Below are 23,988 nucleotides of genomic sequence, written 5' to 3'. Positions count from 1 at the left end.
GCCAAAACCCTGGAGCCGGCCCTGTTCTCCATTATTTTATTGTGTCAGTCTTCATTACGTAGATTGCACTTTGAGAAATTTCAGTTACAGTCATTAAAAACTACAATAAGTCTAGAATACAAAATATTCAAATTCTCAAAGTTAATGAAGCAACAAAATTTATAACGCCTATTTTGCTTTAGTCTTCACTAGAAAGGTTAATGGTGACAATTAATATTAGCAACAAGGAGGAAGGAATGCAAGCCAAAAGAGGGAAAGAATATTTAGATAAGTTAAATGTATTCAAGTTGGCAGGGCCTGATAAAATTCATCGTCTGGTACTTAAGGAACTAGCAGAAGTAATTTAAGAACCATTAGCAATGATCTTTGAGAACTCAGGGAGGATGGATGATGTCCTAAAGGACTAGAGAAGGGCAAACAGGGAACCTATCTTTAAAAAGAAGAACAAAAAGGACCCAGGGGATTATAGACCAGACAGCCTAACTTCGATACCTGGAACAAATGATGAATCAATCAATTCATAAGCACCTAATGGTAACAGGGAATAGCCAACATGGATTTGTCAAGAACAAATCATATTAAACTAACCTAATTTCCTTCTGTGACGGGTTCCCCCCAGAGTGCAACATGGAACTGGGGTACCACTGAGCTCTGTGATCCACCAACCTGGTCTTCCTTTCACACTGTACTGCTGTGACAAGCTGCAAAGCACTCCAGCCTGCACTTTCACCAGCATTCACACAGGTAGAGACACTCCCAGCTGCAGTTACACACAGGCTCTCTAACCACCAGGTTCCCAGCCTAGGATCCCAGAGTAGTACCATCCTGCCTTGGTCAAATCTGGCCAGTATACGGGTTTAATACCCGGTTCGCCTCTCCCTCAATGTCAAGAGGGCAATGCACACTTGTGGTAATCAAGCAGAGGTTTTCCCCAAGCACTCCAGTCAAACCTCACTGATTTAGATTAAAACAAAAACAAGTTTATTAACTACAAAAGATAGATGGTCATATCTATAAGGATTATAGGTAAGGCTATGTTTATATCACAGAGGTCATGGAAGCCATGACTTCCAGAGACCTCTGTGACATTTGCTGCTTCAGCTCCTGGCTCTGCGGGACTGGAGCTGGCAGCCAGTGGGGCCCTGGCAGGATTCCAGCAGCAGGCGACAGCCCCCTCAGGGTCCCCCTGCAGGTTTCCAGGAACAGGTCACAGCCTCCTCAGGGTCCCCCTGCAGGTTTCCAGCGACAGGCAGGCGACAGCCTCTTCAGGGTCTCCCTGCAGGGGGGTTCCAGCAACTGGGGACAGCTTTGCGGGAGGGGTGGGGGAGAACCCTGTAGCTCCCAGCCACCACAGTGGCAGGGGAAACCATGGAGCCACAGCAGCAAAAGTCACAGACAGGTCACGGCTTCCGTAAATTTTTGTTTATTGCCCGTGACCTGTCCATGACTTTTATTAAAAATAACCATGATAAAATCTTAGCCTTAATTATAAGTGATAGCAAACAGATCAAAGCAGATTACCTAGCAAATAAACAAAACCGCAACCTAAGCTTAATATACTAGATAGATAGGGTAAAAATCTGCTATTCATATCCAAACTGATGGTACAGGAAGATTTGTAGATGCTTAAGGCACAAGTGACACTTGCTTTGCAGCTTGGAATCACCAGGTATTTCATGCACAGGCTAGAAAACCCGTTAGCCTAGGTCCAGCACTTCCTCCCCTTTTCAGTCTTTGTTCCTCAGATGTTTCCAGGAGTCTTCTTGTGTGGGGAGTGAAGAACCACAGATGATGTCACTCCCTGCCTTATATATCTTTAGCATATGGCGGGAACCCTTCGTTTCAAAATTTGGTTCCCAGACCAGTTTGTGGAAAAATACTGACATCCCAAGATGGAGTCCAGAATCAAGTTACCTGTTCACATGTATTGTAGTCATAGCAGCCATTACTTACAGGCTGTCTGGAGTGTTCTCAGGAAGGCTCCCCAGGTGGGAGATAAGCTTCTTCTAAGGTCTACTGTTTTTCCTAATGGCTCATTGCCCTGAATAGGCCCTTCCCAACCAGCTATCTAGACCAGCAGTTCTCAAATTGTGGGTCAGGACCCCAAAGTGGGTTGCAACTTCATTTTAATGTGGTCACCAGGGCTGGCTTAGACTTGCTGGGGCCAAAGCTGAAGCCCTAGTCCCACCACCAGGGGCACTGGGGCTCAGGTTACAGGCCCCCTGCCTTGGGCTGAAGCTCTGGGGCTTCGGCTTTGCCCCTCTCCCAGAGTGGTGGGACTTGGGCGGGCTCAGGCTTTGGTCCTCCTTCCTGGGGTCATGTAGTAATTTTTGTTGTCAGAAGGGGGTGACGGTGCAATGAAGTTTGAGAACGCCTGATCTAGACTGAAAGTATCTTGTCTAGTGGGCATTATCCAGGTGTAACTGCATTTGAAATACAGATGCATAGTCAATATTAATAACTTCAGATACATAAAATGATACAGGTATACAAATAGGATAATCGTATTTAGTAAATCATAACCTTTTCAAGAACTCCTCATATAACCGATTTTGCATAAAATGCATCATAATTATGCCATAATCATATAATAATAATAATAATATCACTGTGAGGAAAATGGGGTGCAGTGTGTCACCTTCTTTGACAAGTTACTGGCTGAGTGGATAAAGGAGAAGCAGCAGATGTGATCTATCTTGATTTTAGTAAGGCTTTTGACAGTCACATGCAAACTAGGGAAATGCAGTCTAGGTGAAATTACTTTAAGGTTGGTGCACAACTTAACTATACTCTGAGTAGTTCTCAATGTTTTGCTGTCCAACTGGGAGAGTTTATCTAGAGAGGTACCACAAGGGTCAGTCCAGGGTACAGTACTATTCAATATTTTCATTAATTACTTTGATAAAGTAGAGAGTACACTTATATAATTTTCAGACATCACCACGTTGGGAGGGGCTGCAAGCATTTTGCAGGAAAAGATTAGAATTCAAAATGCCTTGACCAATTAGAGAATTGGTCTGAATTCAACAAGATGAAATTCTATAAAAACAAAGCAAAAGTACAGCATTTGGGAAGGAAAAATCAAAGGAACTACAAAATGGGGAGAAACTCTGGAGGTGGTAGTACTGCTGAATAGGATCTGAAGGTTTATAATGGATCACAAATTAAACATGAGTCAACAATGTGATGCAGTTGCAGAAAAAATTAAGAACATAAGACCTGTGAAAGAATTGTCCTGCTCTACTTAACACTGGTGAAGCCTCAGAGGGAGTAGTGTGTCTAATTTTGGGCAACACACTTAAGAAAAGATGTGGACAAGTTGTAGAGAATCTGGGCAAGGCAACAAAAAATGATTAAAGATTTAGAAGACTTGACCTATGAGGAAAGGTTAAAAAACTGGGTATGTTTAGTCTTGAGAAAAGATGATTGAGGGGGGACCTGATAAGTCTTCAAAAACATTAAGGGGTGTTCTAAAGAGGACGGTGATCAATTGCTCTCCAATGTCCACTGAAGATAGGACAAGAAGTAATGGATTTAGTCTGCAGCAAGGGAGATTTAGGTTAGTAATTTGGGAAATCTTTCTAACTATAAGGGTAGTTAAGTTCTGGGATAGGCTTCCAAAGGAGGCTGTGAAATCCACATCACTTGTGGATTTTTAAATAACCTGTCAGGAATGGTCTAGATTTACTTGGTACTGCCTTAGCACTGCAGGCTGGACTTGATGACCCCTCCAGACCTACATTTCTATGTTTCTATGAAAATACTAACTGGTGGAGCAAAAAAACTAGATTATTTTACACGTGGCACCAAATGTACCTAAAGGGATACAAGCGAAACCTTTACATATATCTCAAAAATCATAAGTTTGGGGAAGGGGGAATTGTTAATTTATAACTTTATGATTCTTCTGTTCCTTTGGAAAAAGAGCAGTATTTATGATTTATGAAAGGAAATCAAATAACTATTATATACCCACAATATTTTGAACATTTATCAATCTTCAGTAACAATGCAACTGAAGCAAGTAATATTTACAAACACTACACAAGATACCGTGTAAAATATTATTCAAGATCCTAATTATTTGTAATGGATGAAACTAAACATTTAACCTTCAGGAAAGGAAACTGAGAAATAAAGAAAAGTTTTGTATAATTATTTTTAGATCTGGAGAGTGTTAGCATCAAATATGTGTAGTCCCAATATGCCCACATGCAAATAGGAGATGCCATTGCAGCAGTTGTAAAATGTTAATTGTAACAGTATCACATGCATAAAAATCAAAAGCCATTTTTTAAACAAACAGCAGACATTCTGACAGTCAACAAAATTGCTCTCTGGGGATAAAACTGGAAAAGTCTGCAGGTCCAGTGGTTCAATATAAATTATTTGTTAATTGAAAATTCTGTAAAGACTCGTTTTGGACAGGAAATGCTCCTTCTACTTTGTCAAAACCTTTCCAGCCTTGTCTCATAATAAACTCTGTGTATATGTTGAAAAAGCTTGGGGACAGAACATACCCTTATCTCACACCCCGCCCAGTGGAAAGCCACACTATGTTGCTTGCTGCTGTTCACACCATAGTCTGTTGATGATGACAGAGACTTGGAATGATTTCAATTAGATGTTTTAGAATCCCCACAACTGCCAGTATCCTCTAAGAAGAGTCATGTCAGACAGCATTGAACGCTTTTGAGTATAATAATCAATGGGTGATTGTATGCCCTGCATTTTTCAACAATATCAAGATATTTGCAATTTGATCACATGGGCTTTGTCCCTCTCTGAAACCAGCTTGTTCTTCTGGTAGTTCTGCTTCTATCACTCACTTCATGTGATCTTGGATTACCTGAGAACAGAACTTTCCTCACATAAGATATCAGGGCGATGATTCAATTGTTACTACACTCTTTTATGTCTCCTTTCTTTGGTAAGGGCAGAAAGATTCCTTTTGTCCAGTCATACAGCCAATTTTTAGTTATCCATATCTCATAACAAATTTTCCACAAAAGATCAATACCATGGCTCCAGCTCCATATTGGTTCTGTCTTCCTATTGTGATAGACCCAGACCAGTTGGGAACAGCAGAGTAGCAGAAGGGAGATATACTGGCCACTGGATAAGTAGTTTTCTGTTCCCTGAGTGACCAGAGCAGGGGCTGCTCCAGGCTAATAGACCACCTGACTCCAATTAACCTGCTAAGAGTCAGGTGAGGCAGTTAAGCACCTGACTCTAATTAAGGCCCCTCTGATGCTATAAAAGGGCTCACTCCAGTCAAGCCAGGGGGAGCGGAAGTGTGTGAGAGGAACTAGGAGCAAGCAGTGTGCAAGAAACTGAGAGTGAGTTGGTGTACTGCTGGAGGACTGAGAAGTACAAGTGTTATCAGACATCAGGAGGAAGGTCTGGTGGTAAGGACAAAGAAGGTGTTGGGAGGAGACCAGGGGGAAGTAGCCCAAGGAGTTTTAGGTGTTGTGCAACTGTACCAGGAGGCACTCTAAACAGCTGCAGTCCACAGGGCCCTGGGCTGGATCCCGGAATAGAGGGCGGGCCCGGGTTCCCCCCATACCTCCCAACTCCTGATCAAACACAGGAGGAATTGACCTGGACTATAGCTTCTACCAGAGGGGAAGGTCTCTAGACTGTTTCCTGACCCACAGGGTGAATCTGTGAAGCGAGCAAATCCACCAATAAGCGCAGGACCCACCAAGGTAGAGGAGGAACTTTGTCACACTATACTGTGAGTGACTCTAATGAAGCATACAGATTGGCACAGTTCTCTCCATCAGCATTTCATATCACCACCTTCAGTGAAGATGCTGCCAGCATGATCTTTAATTATGCTTGATCGCGAGGGATACTTTTTGGTAAGAATCTGACCACTGTGAATATACCCTTTCTATTATTTCTCTTTGTGATTCTCAAATTCAACACATTTTGCCCTTATTTATTCACTCTTGTCTCATATGGTTTGCCTTTGGATCTGTATATTTGGTGCCTTGGACTCTCTTCTATGTTGTTCACTCTCCTAATCATTTTCTTTCACTCATCTTTTCCACAAGTTAAACACCTAAGTTAACCATGGCGCGGTCAGACACTGACTGTTTGGAATGTGCACTTCGCCAACTTCAAGAACAATAGTTTTAATTATATTCTTAAATTTGTTTCGGTTGTTCTCTTTCACCTGTGACAATGCCTCAAACCAATTCTGGACAGAAGTCATGTAGTTTTCATTGCTTCCGGACAAGTCCAGATGCAGTAAATCTGCCAAACAGCTTATTTTTTTAAGTTTTAATTTTATGTTTGAGGTTAACAATTGACGCTCTGACCCACAATCTACACTAGCAAAAGTTTTCATCCTTTGGACACTTGATTTCCAGCATTGCTGTATCATTACAAAGTCAATTTGATTCTTTGTTATGCTCAGTTGACCTCCACATGTATAAATGTCTAGGATGTTGGATGTTTGTAATGACCAAGTGACTAGAACAGCAGAATTCCACTAAATGCCATCCTCTCTCTTTCTGTAAACCCAGATCAGTGTTTCCCATTACTGTTTTTATGAACATTGCATTGCCCTAATCCTTCCACTCTGTTAACTATGCCAACATCAATCCCAGGCTGATCCTCTCCTATTGTCATCACTATTCCTTATTTCAGAGGAAGTTCTCTTATTTTTTTATTTTTGAAAGCCTTCAAATTATTACTCCCTGTCTTGTGACCCAATCTTCCAGACTCTGAGCTGGGACTAACTTTTTTTCTTTGCTACACCAAGCACATTGTTAACTCTTCATAAAAATAATACCATAATACATCTTATGAACTGTTCAGTGCTTAACAAAAAGAAAATGTGCCTTTCTGATCCCTGCAGCAATGCAATCTAACGTACATGAGAAATACTTGTCTTGGTTCAAAGACACTAAAACATTCCATATGCTTTAGTTCATAAAATGACAGCTTCAGCCTAGGACGACATCCAAGCCAGCTTACCAAACTGTTCATTTCCATGGCTTACATTCTGTATCGGACAGAAAGGGAAGGCAGTATAACCCAGAGAAACAAGCACAGAATTAGAAGTTAGGATGTCCAAAATTCTAATCTCAACTCTTCCAATGACTCACTATGTAGCTTTTGATAAATTTCATCTGTACATCTCAATCTCAAAGTAGAAAGAAGATACCACTTATCTCACAGGGGAGCTGTGAAGAATACTTGCCTACTGTTAGAAAGCACTCTGAAGAGGATGCATACATCAACACACATACATCAAGTTAAGAAAAGATAGCCTGTTAAATTTTTTTATAGTATTGCCAAGACCTGAGAATTAAGGTATGCGTATAAAGGGAAATGTTTTTCCTCTTAGACAAATGGAAACGACATACCTACAAGTTACAAAGAACATTAAAAGCAATAATAATTGTTACCATTTTGATTTTTTTCAGCATAATTAAAGAACATTCCCTCTGCTTTCATGGGTAAGCAGGCACATTTTGTGCAATTTCTTCAAGTCTCTTCCTTCCCATTTTTCTCTTTAGTCTAGTTAGATGAAAGGGCAAATGGTCAGATTAGGTGCACTGGGCACCTGGAGGTGCCATCTTTCGGACTAAATGTGCCAATTAAAAATCCCATGACATTTTTGGCAAGGAAGGGTTATTAACCCTAGTATCCTAGCCAAATTTTAACCAAGGTAACTACACTCTACTTATTTTTTATTTATAATTTTTTATTATTTTTCCAAATACAACAAATATAGCAAAATACCAGATTCATCAAAATACACAAAGTAAATAAAGAGGATTATGATAAAGGGAGGGGAGGGGAAGTAACATATCTATCCCTCAGGACCTATACAAATCACAGACTTCTAAAAAGTCAGCCCAAATCACTTTGCATTTTTCAGGTATTCCCTTCTGTGGAATGCCAATCATTTATTAGCTGTAAGGTCATCTGTACCATTGAGCCAGGGATCCATGTTTGGTGGGAAACGACTTTTTAATTTTTGCAGAATTAATTTTTAGTGACCTAAACTGCATGTTGGAACCCGCACTGTCTTGTTACCAGGTAACCTCCAGGTATCAGGAATAGTTCCGTCAATGGCTATTAGCAAAGATAGTTAGGGACACAACCCATGCTCTGGGTGTCCCTAAACCTGTGACTGCTACCCTGTTTCCCCGAAAATAAGACAGTGTCTTATATTAATTTTTGCTCCCAAAGATGCGCTAGGTCTTATTTTCAGGGGATGTCTTATTTTTCAGAAATGAAAAATGCCTTATTATCGGTGGATGCCTTATTATCGGGGAGGTCTTATTATCGGGGGGATGCCTTATATTACAACGAGAGGCAAAACTGTAAGTAGGCCTTATTTTCGGAGGATGTCTTATTTTCGGGGAAACAGGGTAGAAGCTGAGATGGGATGACAGGGGATGGATCGCTCAATTAATTACCCTGTTCTGTTCACTTCCTCTGAATCATGCGGTACCGGCCACTATTGGAAGACAAGATAGTGGGCTAAATGGACCATTGGTCTGGCCCAGTAGGACTATTCTTTTGTTCTTATCCAATAATAAAATTTAAGAGGACAGGCTCCTATATAGCATCCAATATCAAACTGGTCCTTTGACCTAGCTCATACCAGAAACTTGTGAAACATGGGCTCTCTCAAAACATACAACCGAATGTAGCACCAAGGGAGTTACATTTACAACAGTGATCAGAATTTATGAGGCCCACTGCCATTAACCTATATTCAAAAAAGTGTCTTTTGGTGAAAAAGTCATAGTATCAGGTCTATAATTGCTTTTTTTAACATTAGATACAATTGTATTCCACTAGGTTGGAGACACCTGTGTATCCAAATCTCTATTCCAAGCAACTGAAAAATTATCAGTCTTGGGTAAAGTTTGTTGGGACAAGAAATCATAAAAGGATACCACTGGCGGAGTAAATCCCGGAAGTTTCCTCCAATATAATAAAAGTTCTGGAGTTCCCAATGCATCCAATCCAAATACATTAATAAATAAATGCTTTAATTGGAGGTATTTCCATGCTCTGTAGCAGGGCATGACATACTGTTGCTGAAGATCCACAAATGTTTTAAATTTAACATTGTCCATTAGCTGTGAAACAGTCATAATTCCTCTCTCCATCCAATCCCTTCACATCAAGATTTTGCCACCTATTTTAAGGATAGGATTGCTCAGCAGGACCACCTCTACATGGAAGAATGGATGGAAGCAGAACTTTCTAACCAAGTTTGACCAATTTGCCTCACAGCTGTTATTGTGGGAGCGCTAGAGCCATCAAATCTATAATAATTCAATCCTACAATGCTTGAAAGGGAGACAGGGTATACTACTTCTCATTCAATCTGAACCCAGCATGGGGTCTGTGTGGTCATATCTAACAGCCACAGAGATGCCTGTCTTAACAAAAAAAAGAGATGTGACTTTTCCAATTTGGGAAAACAAAATCCTCCCAGAGAGGGGGGAGCTGTAATTTGTTCAGAGACAGTCTCGGTTTCTTACCTGCACCACAAAGGAACATTCTGAAAATATTACTGAATTTCTTAAAATAAGTTTGAGGAATAGAAATAGGGAGATTCCTCGGGACATACGAAATTCTGGAAAGGACATTCATTTTCAATATATTAATTTTACCCAACAAACTGAGGATTAACAAATTCTACCTTTTCAAATTGCTAGCCACTCAGGCAGTAATTGGTTCTATACATATATTAGGGATATCCTGAATATTACTGGGAATCAGTAGTCTTAAATATTTAATGTAAAAGGACTGCCACTGAAAATCCCAATTTTAGAAAAGGCCTTTGTGAGCATATTTGTTAATGCTTAAAATTAATTGGGATATACCAGAAATCTTATGTTCTGAGGTGTCTCTAAACTTATTAACAGTGATTAGAAGATTAGGAATGGTAACCTCAGGCTTAATACAAATACAAGAGCATCATCTGCATAGAGCAGAATTGTGTTTTCTGTTTTACAGTCTACTTAAATTCCCCCTCCAAATCAGCAGGAAATTGTATTCTTTCATTCCTGAACTGTTGAGTACAATTGCTGTGTGCTGTTAAATTCTTGCTACAACTTTGAAATGGCTCAAAACAATCCTAAAACTTGGCATAGGGCTGTCACTTTGAAAACATTGCCCAATTCAGGATACAGCCTTGGAGAGATCCAAGGCTACAGAATGTTTCAGGGACATAATTACAGCACAACCCCTGCTATCCTGCAAGAAGAAACAGTGTTATCTCCTCATATGTTTCAACTGGGCTGTAACTGGGTCCCCCAACACAGTTGATTTTTATAGTGAAGATGTGACCATGAACTCTACCCATTGCAAACTATGCTAGCAGCAACCAGTGGGCTTACTAGTCCACGTAGGGAAAATGCAATGTGATGGCATAAGAAAACAGGATTTCATTAAATTCTGTTAGAATCTTAGTAGATACTGCTAAGGATGCTCAGAAGTGATTTACCTTTAACCCCCACACTCCTGAAAATTTAACAAATGAACTATTGAGCCTCCTCTCTAATAAACAAATCCTGATATCTGAGTATGGGAATCCAAAAATCACTACCGTATTTTCCGGCGTATAAGACGACTGGGCGTATAAGACGACCCCCAACTTTTCCAGTTAAAATATAGAGTTTGGGATATACTCGCCGTATAAGACTACCCCTCTTCCAACGCACATCAAAAAAAAATTTAAAAAACATCAGATTTGATTTCAATATGGTAATTTTAATTCAAATGCTTATGACATGCAGGTACTTAGCAGGAAAACTGTCACTTATAAACATAAGGCTGTTTGTCATCAAACATGTAAACATAAAACAGTGCAAGTGGATTAAACTTTTCCTAATTCACTCTAAAGCTGAAAGGAAGGATAAGACAATAAACCCATGGGAGCTGCCATGCTGTTTGTTTTCTAAGCTGTCAACCAAACTGGAACTGATGAAGATAGGAGGAAGATAACAAACAAGAGAGAGAGAGCAAGTGCCGGGCAAGTCCCTGGCGAGTTAGCAACGCCCATCATAACTGCAAGCTACGGTATTTTTACAGGTTTTGCTGGCGTGACAGTTTCCCTTTAAAAGCCTTCAAAATCCTCCTGTTCGTCATCTGATATCATAAGTACATCAATGACATCTTGTGATACATTTGTAAGGCAGTCATCGTATGGATCGAATTCCGTATCAGATGGTGTGGTCTCAGCTTCGGCTTCCTCTTCATCTTGCCACAAGTAGTCGTCCTCCATACCATCTAATGAATTTGATATGCCACACTTCTTGAAAGACTTGATTACTGTTTCTGCATCAATATCATTCCAGGCTTTTATGACAAACTTGCACAAAACATCCAACTGTGGAGCACGCATGTTTCCTCCTTTTGTGAATGACTTTTCGCCGCTAACCATCCATTCATTCCACTGTTCTTGAATGTGATCTTTAAATGGCTTGTTTAGGCACACATCCAGTGGCTGTACCAACGATGTCAATCCTGCAGGAATAACTGCCGCATCTGTGTTTAGTCTTGCAAGCATTTGCTTGGTGTTGGGAGTTAAATGAGCCCTGAACATATCCCACACCAGTAGACTACATTTTTGAATAAGTCCAGCTGGTCGCCTGCTCCATACATTATCAAGCCATAGCTTTACCCCTTCTTCATCCATCCAGCCTTTTTCATTCACATGTACAAAACAACCAACAGGGAACTTGAATTTCGGCATTGTTTTTCTTTTAAAAATAATCATTGGTCTCAGTTTGGCGCCATCAGCTGTGCATCCTAGTACCACCGTAAAACTGGACTTCTTATGTCCTGTTGTTTTAATTAAAATTGTTTTTTCACCTTTTTGATGGACAGTTTATTTCCAACCATATCAAAATTCATTGGAGTTTCATCCATATTTCCAATACTACTTAACGCATAGCCATGTTTAGTGCGCTGTTGTATTACGTATCGATGGAAACTATTTACTTTGCTATCAAGATCTGCAGGTAATTTTGGGGCAATTTTCATCTTTTGCCTCAGTACCATATTATGCCTTCCCATGAATCTAGTACACCAGGATACAGTGGCCTTAAATCTGTTGCTGTGATCTGGGTTAGATTTGGCCCACTGAAGTGCAAACAAATGTATTTTATTTCGTGTCACTACATAACCGTTTTGGCGATGCTCATTCACCATGTCTGCTACATGTTTTTCGAGTTCTGGCCAATGTGGAGTGCCTCTTCTTAATGTACACTTACCCCTTGGCATACTCTTTAATGCTTTTTCATTTGTTTTCCAGTCCCGAACCATCTTTTCTGTTACTCCATATTGTCTTTCAGCAGCGCAGTTATTATGTTCCATGGCAAAGTTTACAACTTTAAGTTTGAAACTGGCTTCATATTTCTTTCTTCTTGCTGGTGGAGCCATGATGGGGTTTTGACTGTTGGACATTTGTATACTGTACTGTATGTACTGGTGCTATACTGTATGAACAGGTACAGATACTGGTGCTGTACTGTATGCGGTACCCAGTATACAACAACCAGCCAATCACGGCAAGCGATGTACCTTACCGGCGATTGGCTGGTTGTTGTATACAAAGCCTGCTTGGATTGGTCAGCTCTCCCTGCCTGCCCAGCCCTTCCTGTCTCCAAGACTATCAGAGCGGTAGCGCAAACACGCCTCTTTCACCCGTCTGGCCCGCCCTTGTATCCTATTACCTCCTTCTCTGCCTCTCAGATCTCGCACCTGCGCGCCTGCGCCGCTTCACTGCAGTCCTCAGGAGCGAGATCTGAGAGGCAGAGAAGGAGGTATGGTAATAGGATACAAGGGCGGGCCAGACGGGTGAAAGAGGCGTGTTTTTCTGGGCACAGCGCCGCTCTCTCTCTTTTTTCCATACCCCGGGCGTCCCGGACGCCTGCAGCTTGCTCTGCCCTTCACTTACACCTTCCCGGTGAGGCGCCCCCTCACCTCGTCATCGGGCGGGGATGCGGCCGCGGCCGTTTTTGAGCTCCCCCCACCATATGCGGCGACCGCAGATTCTCCAGTCCGGCTCGGAAGTTTCAGCACCCGCCCTATAAGACGACACCCGGCGTATAAGACGACCCCCGACTTTTGAGAAGATTTTCCTGGGTTAAAAAGTAGTCTTATACGCCAGAAAATACAGTAGTCATTTTTGAAAACCTTGGCCGTAAACTCATCATTTTGCATACAAGTCTTAAAAAATTTGCTAAGCAAACGGGCCTAGTGATCAATGAAAGAAAAAAGTCTGAAGAGACTAAAAAAATATACTTTTCCCATTCTCCAATATCTCAAAAATGGCTGATGAGATTTTCTTCAGATTTTCCATAAAAATTTACTTCTGGGCTTAGATAAAGCATGAAAAGATTCAGCCAAAGAGACTTTTTTCAGAAAGACATGAGAATGTGGGAAACAGGTGTTATAACAAAAGTCCCAAACAAACTTTGGGCTCCATTTGGCTGAAAAGGACTATAGACAAGCTAGATAATGCACTAGATAAGTAGTTGTTTAACCATTTAAAATACAGCTAGTGAAATGAAATACCTTCTCATCATTCAAAAGTGTCATGTTCACATAATACCACCAATAGATTTTAAAGAGACATGGAACCTAAACCACAGTTATGTCTGAAAGTCTTTTTTTAAAGCCTACTACTGTGACTCGTAACTCTCATGATTACTATAACTGATAACCTAGAGCACTGTTTCTCAAACTGGGGGTCCCGCTCCAAAAGTGGGTTGCAAGGCTCTTGTAGGGGGGTTGTGAGATCACAAAAAATAGGGCTACCATATGTCTGGGTTTTCCCAGATACGACCTTTTTTTTGGTCCTTGCTTGTCCTTTTTCCTTGCCTTCAGCACCAGTGCAGAAGTAAGGGTGGCATAGTGTGACTTAGCCCTGCAGGGATCTGCACTGGTGCTGCAAAAGCTACATCCGGTACCAAGAGTCTTCAGGATCCAGGGGGAAGTAGATGTAAATAATATATTATACAAAATTGAGCAGTCATGAGGTCTAAAATGTATACGGCAAATACGACACACACACAAGAAAACCCCACAACCAAACAGCCAACCAGCACCATTAGCATGGATCAGCATAGACAGATCCCCAATAATGGTACCATCACACGCTGTCTCATGGAATTTACTTCCAAAAACAATATTAAAAAGTTAGTTAAGGTAGAGATCACAAACCATACACCACTGATATGTATTCATCATGCATTATATGATCACTGTCCATAAAATAAAGTATCTGCAAAACATTCAAAACCAACATCACTGATTCAAGGTACTTTTAGGCAGAACACTCAGTAATAATAAGTGATCAATGTTCCTAGCCAATTACCATACAAATGAGGAGTGAAAAGTTTCCAGTCAAAGTCAGTAATGGCCAAAATGTATTCCCATCTACTAAAACTGTTCAATAGTGTATGCAAATCAGTTGGGTAGCCTTGGAGCAGTTCTGACTTGACAGATGCCTACCTCCCACCACAATGGATACTAATAAACACTACTATTGACAGTCTCCATTGACAAACTAATCTGTCATGGAGAAATCTTTAGTAAAAGGCGAAAGATTTATACGATTTGAAGACCCTCCCACTGCTCCAGGTGGCCAGTCAGGTCAGGTTTGAGGCATACTGGCAGGGTACTATGGTGACGCCAGCATTAGAATTGGTCATGTTAGTTTAGAGAAGAGAAGTCTGAGGGGGGAAAATGATAACACACTTCAAATATGTAGAAGATTGTTATAAAGAGGATGGTGATTAATTGTTGTCCATGTCCACTGTGAGGAGCGCAAGACATAATTGTCTTAGTATGCAGCAAGGGACACTTGGCTTGGATATTAAGAAAAACTTTTTAACTGCAAGGGTAGTAAAGTTCTGGAATTGGCTTCCAAGGGAGGTTGGGGAGACCCCAACATTGGAGATTAGACAAACACCTGTCACAGATGGTCTAGGTCAGGGGTCGGCAACCGGCGGCTCCAGAGCTGTATGTGGCTCTTTGGCTACCCCCTTGAGGGCAGCCATTTTTTGAGGGAGTGTGAGGTGCAGGCTCTGGCCAGGAGGCACTCACTACAGGCAGCTCGCGGCCAGTGGCACAGGAGGGCTCAGGCAGGCTGCCTGCCTGCCCTGGCACCACGCTCCTGGACGCGGCTGGCTGCTGGCATGTCTCTGTGCGCCCCTTGGAGGGAGGGAGGCAGCGGGTCTCCATGCACTGCTTGTGCCCACAAGCACTGCCCCCTCAGCTGTGAGGATGGTGCTGAGGGCAGGGACAGTGCACGGAGCCACTGCCTCCCCCCAGCGAGCGCAGAGAAGTGCCAGCAGCCAGCAGCTTCCGGGAGCGGCGTGGGGCCAGGGCAGGCAGGCAGCCTGCCTGAGCCCTGCTACGCTACCAGCTGGGAGCCGTCAGTGGTAAACGCCTCCTGGCCAGAGCCTGCACCTCACGCCCCTTCCCATACCCCAACCCCCGCCCCAGGTCAGAATCCCATCCTGCAGCCAAACTCCCTTCCAGACCCCGCACACCCTCCTGCACCCCAATTCCCTGCCCCAGCCCGGAGCCCCCTCCTGTTTACGTTCAAATGGTTCATTACCAAGGCAACTGTTGTCTACCAATAAAACTCGTGGAATTTCTTGTGAAAAGGAAGAGGATGTGCTCTGTCTGTACTGTGGAACTAGTATGTTCCAACATCCAGCAGTTTGAAAAAGTCTAAAGTCAGAAATAAAATAGATCAGATAAAAATGACAACCAAAAAGAGAAAGATAGAAGACAAACATCGAGAATTTCAAAATGATTGGACTGAGTCTTACGCTTTTATAGCGAGTTCAGCTGGACTTCTGGTGTGCCTCATTTGCAACAAGAAACTATCCAACAATAAGAAATCAAACCTAGAAAGACATTTTGAAAAGAAACATTGGACATTTGCTGAAACCTATCCAGCTGGTGATGCAAGGAAAAAAGCAGTAGAGGAGCTCCGACACAAAGCAGAGCAAACAAGATGTACGTTTGCTAAATGGATGGAACCACTACTGCTAGTTTCGTGGCAGCTCTAGGAATCGTCAAACGAGGGAAGCCCTTCACAGATGGAGAATATGTGAAAGAATGTTTCATTAAAACATCCGAGCACGCTTCGGCAATTTTAAAAACAAAGATGAAATAGTTAAGAAAATTAGAGAAATGCCATTATCTGAGAAGACTGTAACAGACAGAAGTATTAAGATGGCCACAGATGGCGCAACGCTCTGGGTGGCGGGGCTGCGAGCTCCTGGGGCAACACAGCTGCAGAGCCCGGCCTGACCCGGTGCTCTGTGCTGCATGGTGGCATGGATGGCTCCAGCCAGGTGCCTGTCCTGGTGCTCTGGGCAGCGTGGCTCTAGCACCACCAGCCACCGGTGCTCCAGGCAATGTGGTAAGGGGACAGGGAGCGGGGGTGTGGATAGGGGTCGGGGTGGTCAGAGGGTGGGGAACAGGGGGGTTGAATGGGGGTGGGGTCCCGGGGAGACAGTCAGGAAGGGGGGGGGTTGGATGGGGTGATGGGCGGCAGTCAGGGGCAGGGGTTCTGGGGGCAGTCAGGGGAAAGGGAGCAGGGGGGTGGATGGGGCAGGGGTCCCGGGGGGGGGCTGTCAGGGAACAGGGGGGGGTTGGATGGGGCAGGAGTCTGAGGGGGGGCATCAGGGGGTGAAAAGCAGGGGGGATCGGGGGTGGGGGTCAGGCCACGCCTGGCTGTTTGGGGAGGCACAGCCTCCCCTAACCGGCCCTCCAAACAATTTCCAAAACTCTATGCAGACCTCAGGCCAAAAAGGTTGCCCGCCCCGGTCTACCGGATACATACAGTCAGCTGAAGAAATACGCATGTAAGCCTCTCTCAATCTTTGGTTCAATGTAATTCTGTGAACAAGTGTTTTCCAACATGAATTTCATCAAAAACAAACTGAGGAGGCAACTGCAAGATATTAGTCTTGACTCCTGCTTGAAAATGAAAATCATGGCATATTCACCGAACATTGAGCAACTCTCTAAAGATGTCCAACAGCAGAAATTGCATTAAAAGTAGTGGTGAGTAATAATAACTTTAATATGTTCAATTATTATTATTTAAAACATTCTAACTCTACAAGTAGCTTTGCATGTGATGTGGCTCTCGAAATATTTTGGTCAAAGACAAAAGCAAAAGGATGGCTCTTCTTTGAAAGGTTGCCAACTCCTGGTCTAGGTATACACTTAATTGTTCCTCAGCATGGAGGATAGACTACATGACCTTTCAAGCCCTACATTTCTATGATTGATGCAGGGGCTGTATCAATTCTATGAACATTTAGAAGACTTGAGATTCCATGGCTGAAATTTACACTTTGTCAAGGAAGCAATTAGCTTCCTACAGGGTCAAAAATGTAGAAAAGTGTCCTTCAGCGGAATCACATCAGCATAAAAATGTTGTAGCAGAACAGAGAATTGGGCCCATAATCTGTTTAGAAACAAAGAGCATATTCCTGAACCAATCCTTTCATTTAATGTCTCATAGCACTTCCCCTACAACTCCCTCCAGGCTGAGGTATAATCAGGAAAGAGGGATCAGGGAGTTCTCATAACATCAACACCTGCTTTTCTTGCGGCTCAGAGGATCTTACTGTGATCAACAATCGATCAACAGGAAATCAGGAAAGTGCAGATGTTTCCTTATTCCCTTCACAGGAAAGAAAATAGCTAAATTCAGGCGCAGCAGTAATGGGAGGCTCTGGACCCCAAAGGCCTCTGGCATCCATGTTGACACAAAATTTTCCCAGTTACAAATTAACTGTTTAGACTGAAAACCCACAAGTCTCATATTTCTGCTCCTCTGCTTATTCTCAAACAAATCTAATCTAGACTTTTTTTTTTTTTTTTAAATTATTGTCTTTAGTTCAGACAAAAACTTAAATCACATCCGTCTGCTGTTACCTCTAGGTCTGAAACTTTTCATTCTGGGTCTTTTAATCTGAGTTCCCAGTTGCTGCCTTTCCCCTCCCCCCCCATTCCCCCCCACACCCGCAATCAGATGTAGTTATTTCATTTACAGTCATCCAAACAGATAAAAATCAATACAGAGCAACCATGTAAGGGCATTTCTAGAAAGTCATACTGTCAACCAGAAAACAAGAAAACCACTGAAAAAGGTCACATTTGAAAAGTAAAGTCAGCTGGTTCAGCACATTGTTTCCCCTTTGGCATTCTTAAGGGATTTACAGTACCTCAGCAAGAATTTAACTAAGCAAGCTTCCCATTTCCCTATGGAGACAGAAAGTGAAAAGATTCTGTATTCAGAGCTCAAAATCCACATATCAAGGCAGTTATGCATGTAAGTCTGTCACAAGTTCCGACATATCTCAGCAACAGTTTATGTATCAGCTACCACATGTATATTATTTATTGCACGCTTATATTTATGACTTATATTTATTGCATGCTTCATCCCCAAAGATTTAAATGTATATATGTAAAGCACTAAGGAAATACAGCATCTTTAATGGAGGGCAACAGAACTGGCATACAGCAGTAGGAAGTCAGGGAATCTTGTTACAACATGATGCCAATCTGTAATGGGAACATTGTTCTACCTCACTATTTATATTCCCTACACCACTGTAATGAGGGTTCTGTTTATATCACAAATTGGAAAAGTGGGGTAAATGGGACCCTTGATTCACATGTAGTTAATAAAATGAAATATTCTACTTACAATATAAATGGCAAGGCACTCATGCCTAGCACCCTGTCCACACTATATTGTTGTTCCTAATACATTTCCAATACAGTTTTCTTGCCCAACAGGGAGATGGGTTTTCTGTGGACAATAATAATCTATAAAACTATTATATAGATGGTTACTGTTGCATCTTTAGCATTATTTCATAACACTGTTAAAATTTCAACCACAGTGATAACAAAGGCTAAGATCAATGTTGAGCCTTTGGTGGCCTGTTCAGGGTGTGGCTTATATTATATATTAGCCTGAATTTCACGAGAAAGAGACCTTACCTTTCCAGAGTTTTCACTCTAATGTGCACCAATATATTTCTCTTGCTTGTCAGTATGTTTTCTCCCACCTCTCCCCCATAAAGGTAACAATTTATATGAAGTATTGCATCACACAATAATCAGCTAGCTGTGCAAAACCACAGCACTTGGGTCATCCAATCTGCTCTTGGCAGAGCTACTATCTAGATCTTTCAAACCAAGATCTTACTTAACTCTTTAAAAAAAATTCTATATATGCAGGCTAAGCATGCCATTAATCACATAAGAAGCTAGGTCCAACAGACTACATATGAGGCTACAAACCAGGATCTCTCAAATTGCAACTGCTACTTTGGCACTGGCTTACTACTTTGGTCTTGGGCAGATCATCTCTAAATACAGGGGAAGGGATAGCTCAGTGGTTTGAACATTGGCCTGCTGAACCCAAGGTTGTGAGTTTAATCCTTGAGGGGGCCTCTTAGGAATCTGGGGCAAAATCAGTACTTGGTCCTGCTAGTGAAGGCAGGGGGCTGGACTTGATGACCTTTCGGGGTCCCTTCCAGTTCTATGAGATAGGTATATCTCCATATAACTATAATAGTAATTCTTAAATAAGAGTGCGGGATAATTAGGTAAAGCTTATGCAATGTTTTGAAAACGGAAATGTTGAGTATTGTCCTTGAAGCAGATCTGTAAGAATTTTTGCAAGATTCCCTCCATTGTAGCAGTGTATGCAAACTGCCCCCCAAAATCAACTGGAAGAAGCATTCCAGATATTTTAAATTCAAAATTTATTTTTAATTCCTTCTCAGGCAGACCCACTGTGTTACATCTGTGTTACATCCCCCCAGCATGACACCACAACCACAACAGAAGTATCAGTTTCCTACTTATTTGAAAAAACAAAGAGATAAATATTGAGCTTATAGCCCACGAAAGCTTATGCCCAAATAAATTTGTTAGTCTCTAAGGTGCCAGAAGGACTCCTCATTGTTTATACTTTCTGTGTTATTCACACCTCTGTTGTGATTTAAAAAAATAAAGAGGGTGATGGAAAAGAAAGACAAAGATGCAGACACGTATGGGGGAAGTGAAATAATTAAGGAAAGGAGTATTTATAAAGGTAAACTTCTTCTGTTATAAATTAGTGAAATACAGAGACATGAGGTTTAAATTTGGTTTTAGTTGGCCATGTATAAAAACATGATATAAAGTTTATACTATTTTAATTTAATTTAGTATACACTGAAATCTTTAGAGCTTCTAGCAGCAGAACTTCTAATTCCCCTGGGATTAGATATTCTTGCAGGACTTGATTTCCCAAGCCCACCTGTTTTGCTATGTGTGGCTTCAACTATTCAGCGCTACAAAGTAGTTGCAAGCTTCAGAAGTGCTGAAAGGTTTAGGTGTGTGGAACTGCTTTCTCGCTCTGTCCTAGAGGAGGGGTGGGGGTTGTTTGGTTTTGGGTTTTTGTTTTTGTTTGTTTTTGGAGAAGAGGATGGGGACAATCCCACGAGAGCCATGATTTAGAAGACATTCCAACAACCCTCTAAAGTAAGATCAGAACAGGTGCTGAACAAGCACAGTTTTTGAAATTTACCATTTTTCAGTGGTTACCAGCACAATGTTACCAGCTATCAATATACATGTTTTGTCAGGTTTCTTCTTTGTGAAATTGTCAATTTATATTTTCCTAACATGATTAGAACCTGAGACATACCATAATGTGTGTTCGTTCTCATGCTAGGGTTCCTTGCAGTTCACCATTTGTTGTTCATATTCCAAGACTGCACAGAAGTAAACTTGTTTTTCCTCAATGTCAAAAAAAATTAATAGTTTAACAGACAGTAAATATAATTCTACATATCTTTTGGCTCATGTCTTTTAAAGATGAAATTCCTAGTCAAAGGACTACATTTTTCAGGTTTTCTAAGGGCTCAAAGAAGCAAAAAGCATCAAATCGAGAAGAAAATGGCAAAAGGAGATGACTCCATAGCACTTTCTGTATCAACTGAAATCTGCTGGGATGGATGAGTATGTCCAGTGGGATGACTCTCTCCACATCATTCAACCTCAAAGACAAGGGGATTCCTAATATAGGTCAACACTGAACCTGAAGTTAATTTAAGCCAGTTCTGTATCAGCATGGAGCCACCAAAACAAGAGGAGATTTTAGGGGCAGCCACCAACAGGGAACCCAGGGAAGCATTTCTTCTGCTCCCGTGTGGGCAGGGAAGATGTTCAGAGGGGATAAAAATACACAGATCTGGCCCTCAGAACATGAGATCCACAATTTAGGAAGCCAAATCCTGTTTGGTTCTGCAGTGCGCAGGAGAAAGGAGACAGAGGCAAATCACACCCCATGAAAACAATCAGGATGACTCCATAAATCCAAATTAGCTGAGTTTTTCACCACTTACATAAGAATAACTAACACTGGGCATGCTTTAGCCCTTGTAAGCAACACAATCCAGAATACACAACACAGTTAAGCTACTGTATAAGAATTCTGAGACCTTAAAAAGCATCCACTTGAATTGTACTGGGTTTATCTCCTAAGCCATAACATGTTATAGACAGACCTGATAAAATGAAATTTGAAATTTACCATGGACACTTCTCTATCACAATTTCAGCCAGTAGTTCTGATCTTGTATATATATCATGGTTCACTTGGGATAAGGCAAACAGCTACAGATAAAATTAAAATCATCCACAACTTTTACTCAAAACTTGAAGATAATCAGAAATTCTTTCAGCACTACTACACACAATCCAACCACCAAACAAAATAAACCCCACTTAATTATGAGGGAAAGGCAGTTTGTTTATTTTTCTCATTTTTCTGCACAACTATGTTTTATATAGACAGAGAACCAAAGCATTACAAGTGAAACTATTTTCTGTTATGGCAGCTACCAAAGAATATTGGAAACATCACAAAATCTCCAGTTCAAAGAGATTTGAAAAAGCAGGTGGAACAAACCCCCAATTGATTATGCAGCAATAAGCCCCTGTCAACAAAACATGTGCAATATCCATTCTCTTGATATTTAAAAGCAAGCAAAAAACAGGCTATGTTATTCTCTTATCCCCAATTTACCATTCCCTTCCAGACTGGAACAAGCTGTTCTGTTATTTATTTGGATTTAAAGAAAAAATAATCAGACATATTTGCATTGGTATTTTTCCTACCCCCCCCCCCCCCAAACATTTTTGGCAAACTTACTCTGTCTGGATTTGTGAAAGGATTATATTCACTACTTCAATAAGCAAACAATACTAAAGATAAATAGACTGAGAAGTGATTTTGCAGTTACTAGTTGCTTTTAGCGTGTTACTAATCACGTTTACATTATGGAAACAACTAGAAATAAAACCATTGAACTTAGCATGTGAAATTATTTTTTTCCAGCAATAGTGTCCTAGTTTGTCCCTTTATAATAATGACATTATAGAAGATCTCTCTTCAAAAAACAGAAAAATATTTTATCCCATGGTGGGGGGAGGGAGATATTAAAAATCTCTCAAAAGAGTGCTCAGTGGAAGGGATTCTGCAATACAAAACTGCACATTTAACAACAGAAAGCAAACAATTTTCAATAACTTTTAAGTCTTGACAAGTATATGATAGCCCTTTTGAGACGTGAAACATAAATCCAATCCTTAATTTCCCCCCCCATCTATTACATACACACACACTATGGATTATACTGCCTGGTTGTTCTGGAATACTGACATTGCTGTGTTTATGTTTAAAGCATTCTTTACTACAGAAAAAGAAGATAACATAGATTTGGTAAATAGCTACTAGAAAAACAAAAAATCTTGTACCTACAAACAGCAGCAGCACCATTTAAGCCAGTGGCTCTCAACCTTTCCAGAGTACTCTACTCCTTTCAGGAGTCTGATTTGTCTTGTGTACCACCCCAAGTTTCACCTCACTTAAAAACTACTTACTTACAAAATCAGACATAAAAATACAAAAGTTTCACAGCACACTATTACTGAAAAATTGCTTACTTTCTCATTTTGTCCATATGAAATCTTAGTTTGTTTAACTGACTTTGCTAGTGCTTTTTATGTAGCCTGTTGTAAAACTAGGCAAATATCTAGATGAGTTGATGTATCCCCTGGAAGACTTCTGCGTACCCTGGTTGAGAACCACTGATTTAAGCTGTACAGAAAGAATAGTTAGTTATATGTGAAGATCTGCACAGCATATTGAAACATCTATACCTTCTTTAGGAAAAAAATAGTACTTACATTATCTTCCTCTTGCATGTCGTCATCATCATCATCACTGTCCTTATACCCTGGTGGAAGTGGTGGCCCAATAAATTCATCATCATCATCAGTATCCTCTGCTTGTCCTTGAATGGAAGTTTGGTGTGGCAAAGGAGGACCAATTAATTCTTCATTTGAACCATCTTCACTTTCACTACTTTCTGCCTCTCTGTATGGAAGAATTGTAAAAACGGTTATTTAAGTAACATGCAGCATTTCTATAGTGGTTTTCAGAAGCACTCAGCATTGGCCTAACTTTGCTCTCATTGAAGTCAATGGCAAAACTACTACTAACTTCAATGGGAGCAGAAACAGGTCCACCACAATCGTCAAAGCAATTAAAAAAACTAATAGATACTGTAGTGACAGGCACAGTGCAAGAACCTAGGGAGAACAGAATACTGGTGTGAAGTAGATAGATAGGTAGGTATGGTGAAATCTGTGCTAAAGCAGCCAACCAAGGGATCACTACACAGGAGAATAGAAAAAGTTAGGTTTTGTTTTAATTAATGGTGGTATATTAATATGCTTTCAATGTCCACAGTCACAGCAGTACTTAATTATATATCACTTTAGGGTCTGATTCTCCAGTGCCTTGCACCTTGTGCAGGCATTTGACACTCGTGAAAGCAGGAGTAAATCAAAATGGCATTGTTTCAGACTCACTGTGCACAGGTGTAAAGT

The 23,988-nt window shown here is 41.1% G+C and overlaps 1 protein-coding gene across 1 annotated transcript in view; it reads right to left on the bottom strand.

Annotated features, from left to right (window-relative positions):
- WDR70 (WD repeat domain 70) overlaps positions 1-23,988 on the bottom strand; it is a 252,518-nt gene that overhangs the window by 208,797 nt on the left and 19,733 nt on the right. The window contains exon 5 of the mRNA XM_034773141.1: positions 23,284-23,473. Within this exon, the coding sequence (XP_034629032.1) occupies positions 23,284-23,473 (190 nt within the window). The remainder of the gene's footprint in view (positions 1-23,283; positions 23,474-23,988) is intronic.

The sequence above is a fragment of the Trachemys scripta genome, chromosome 6 (genome assembly GCF_013100865.1).
Source record: "Trachemys scripta elegans isolate TJP31775 chromosome 6, CAS_Tse_1.0, whole genome shotgun sequence".
NCBI classification, from domain to species: Eukaryota; Metazoa; Chordata; order Testudines; family Emydidae; genus Trachemys; species Trachemys scripta.
This window is presented reverse-complemented; position numbering and strand designations above follow the sequence as displayed.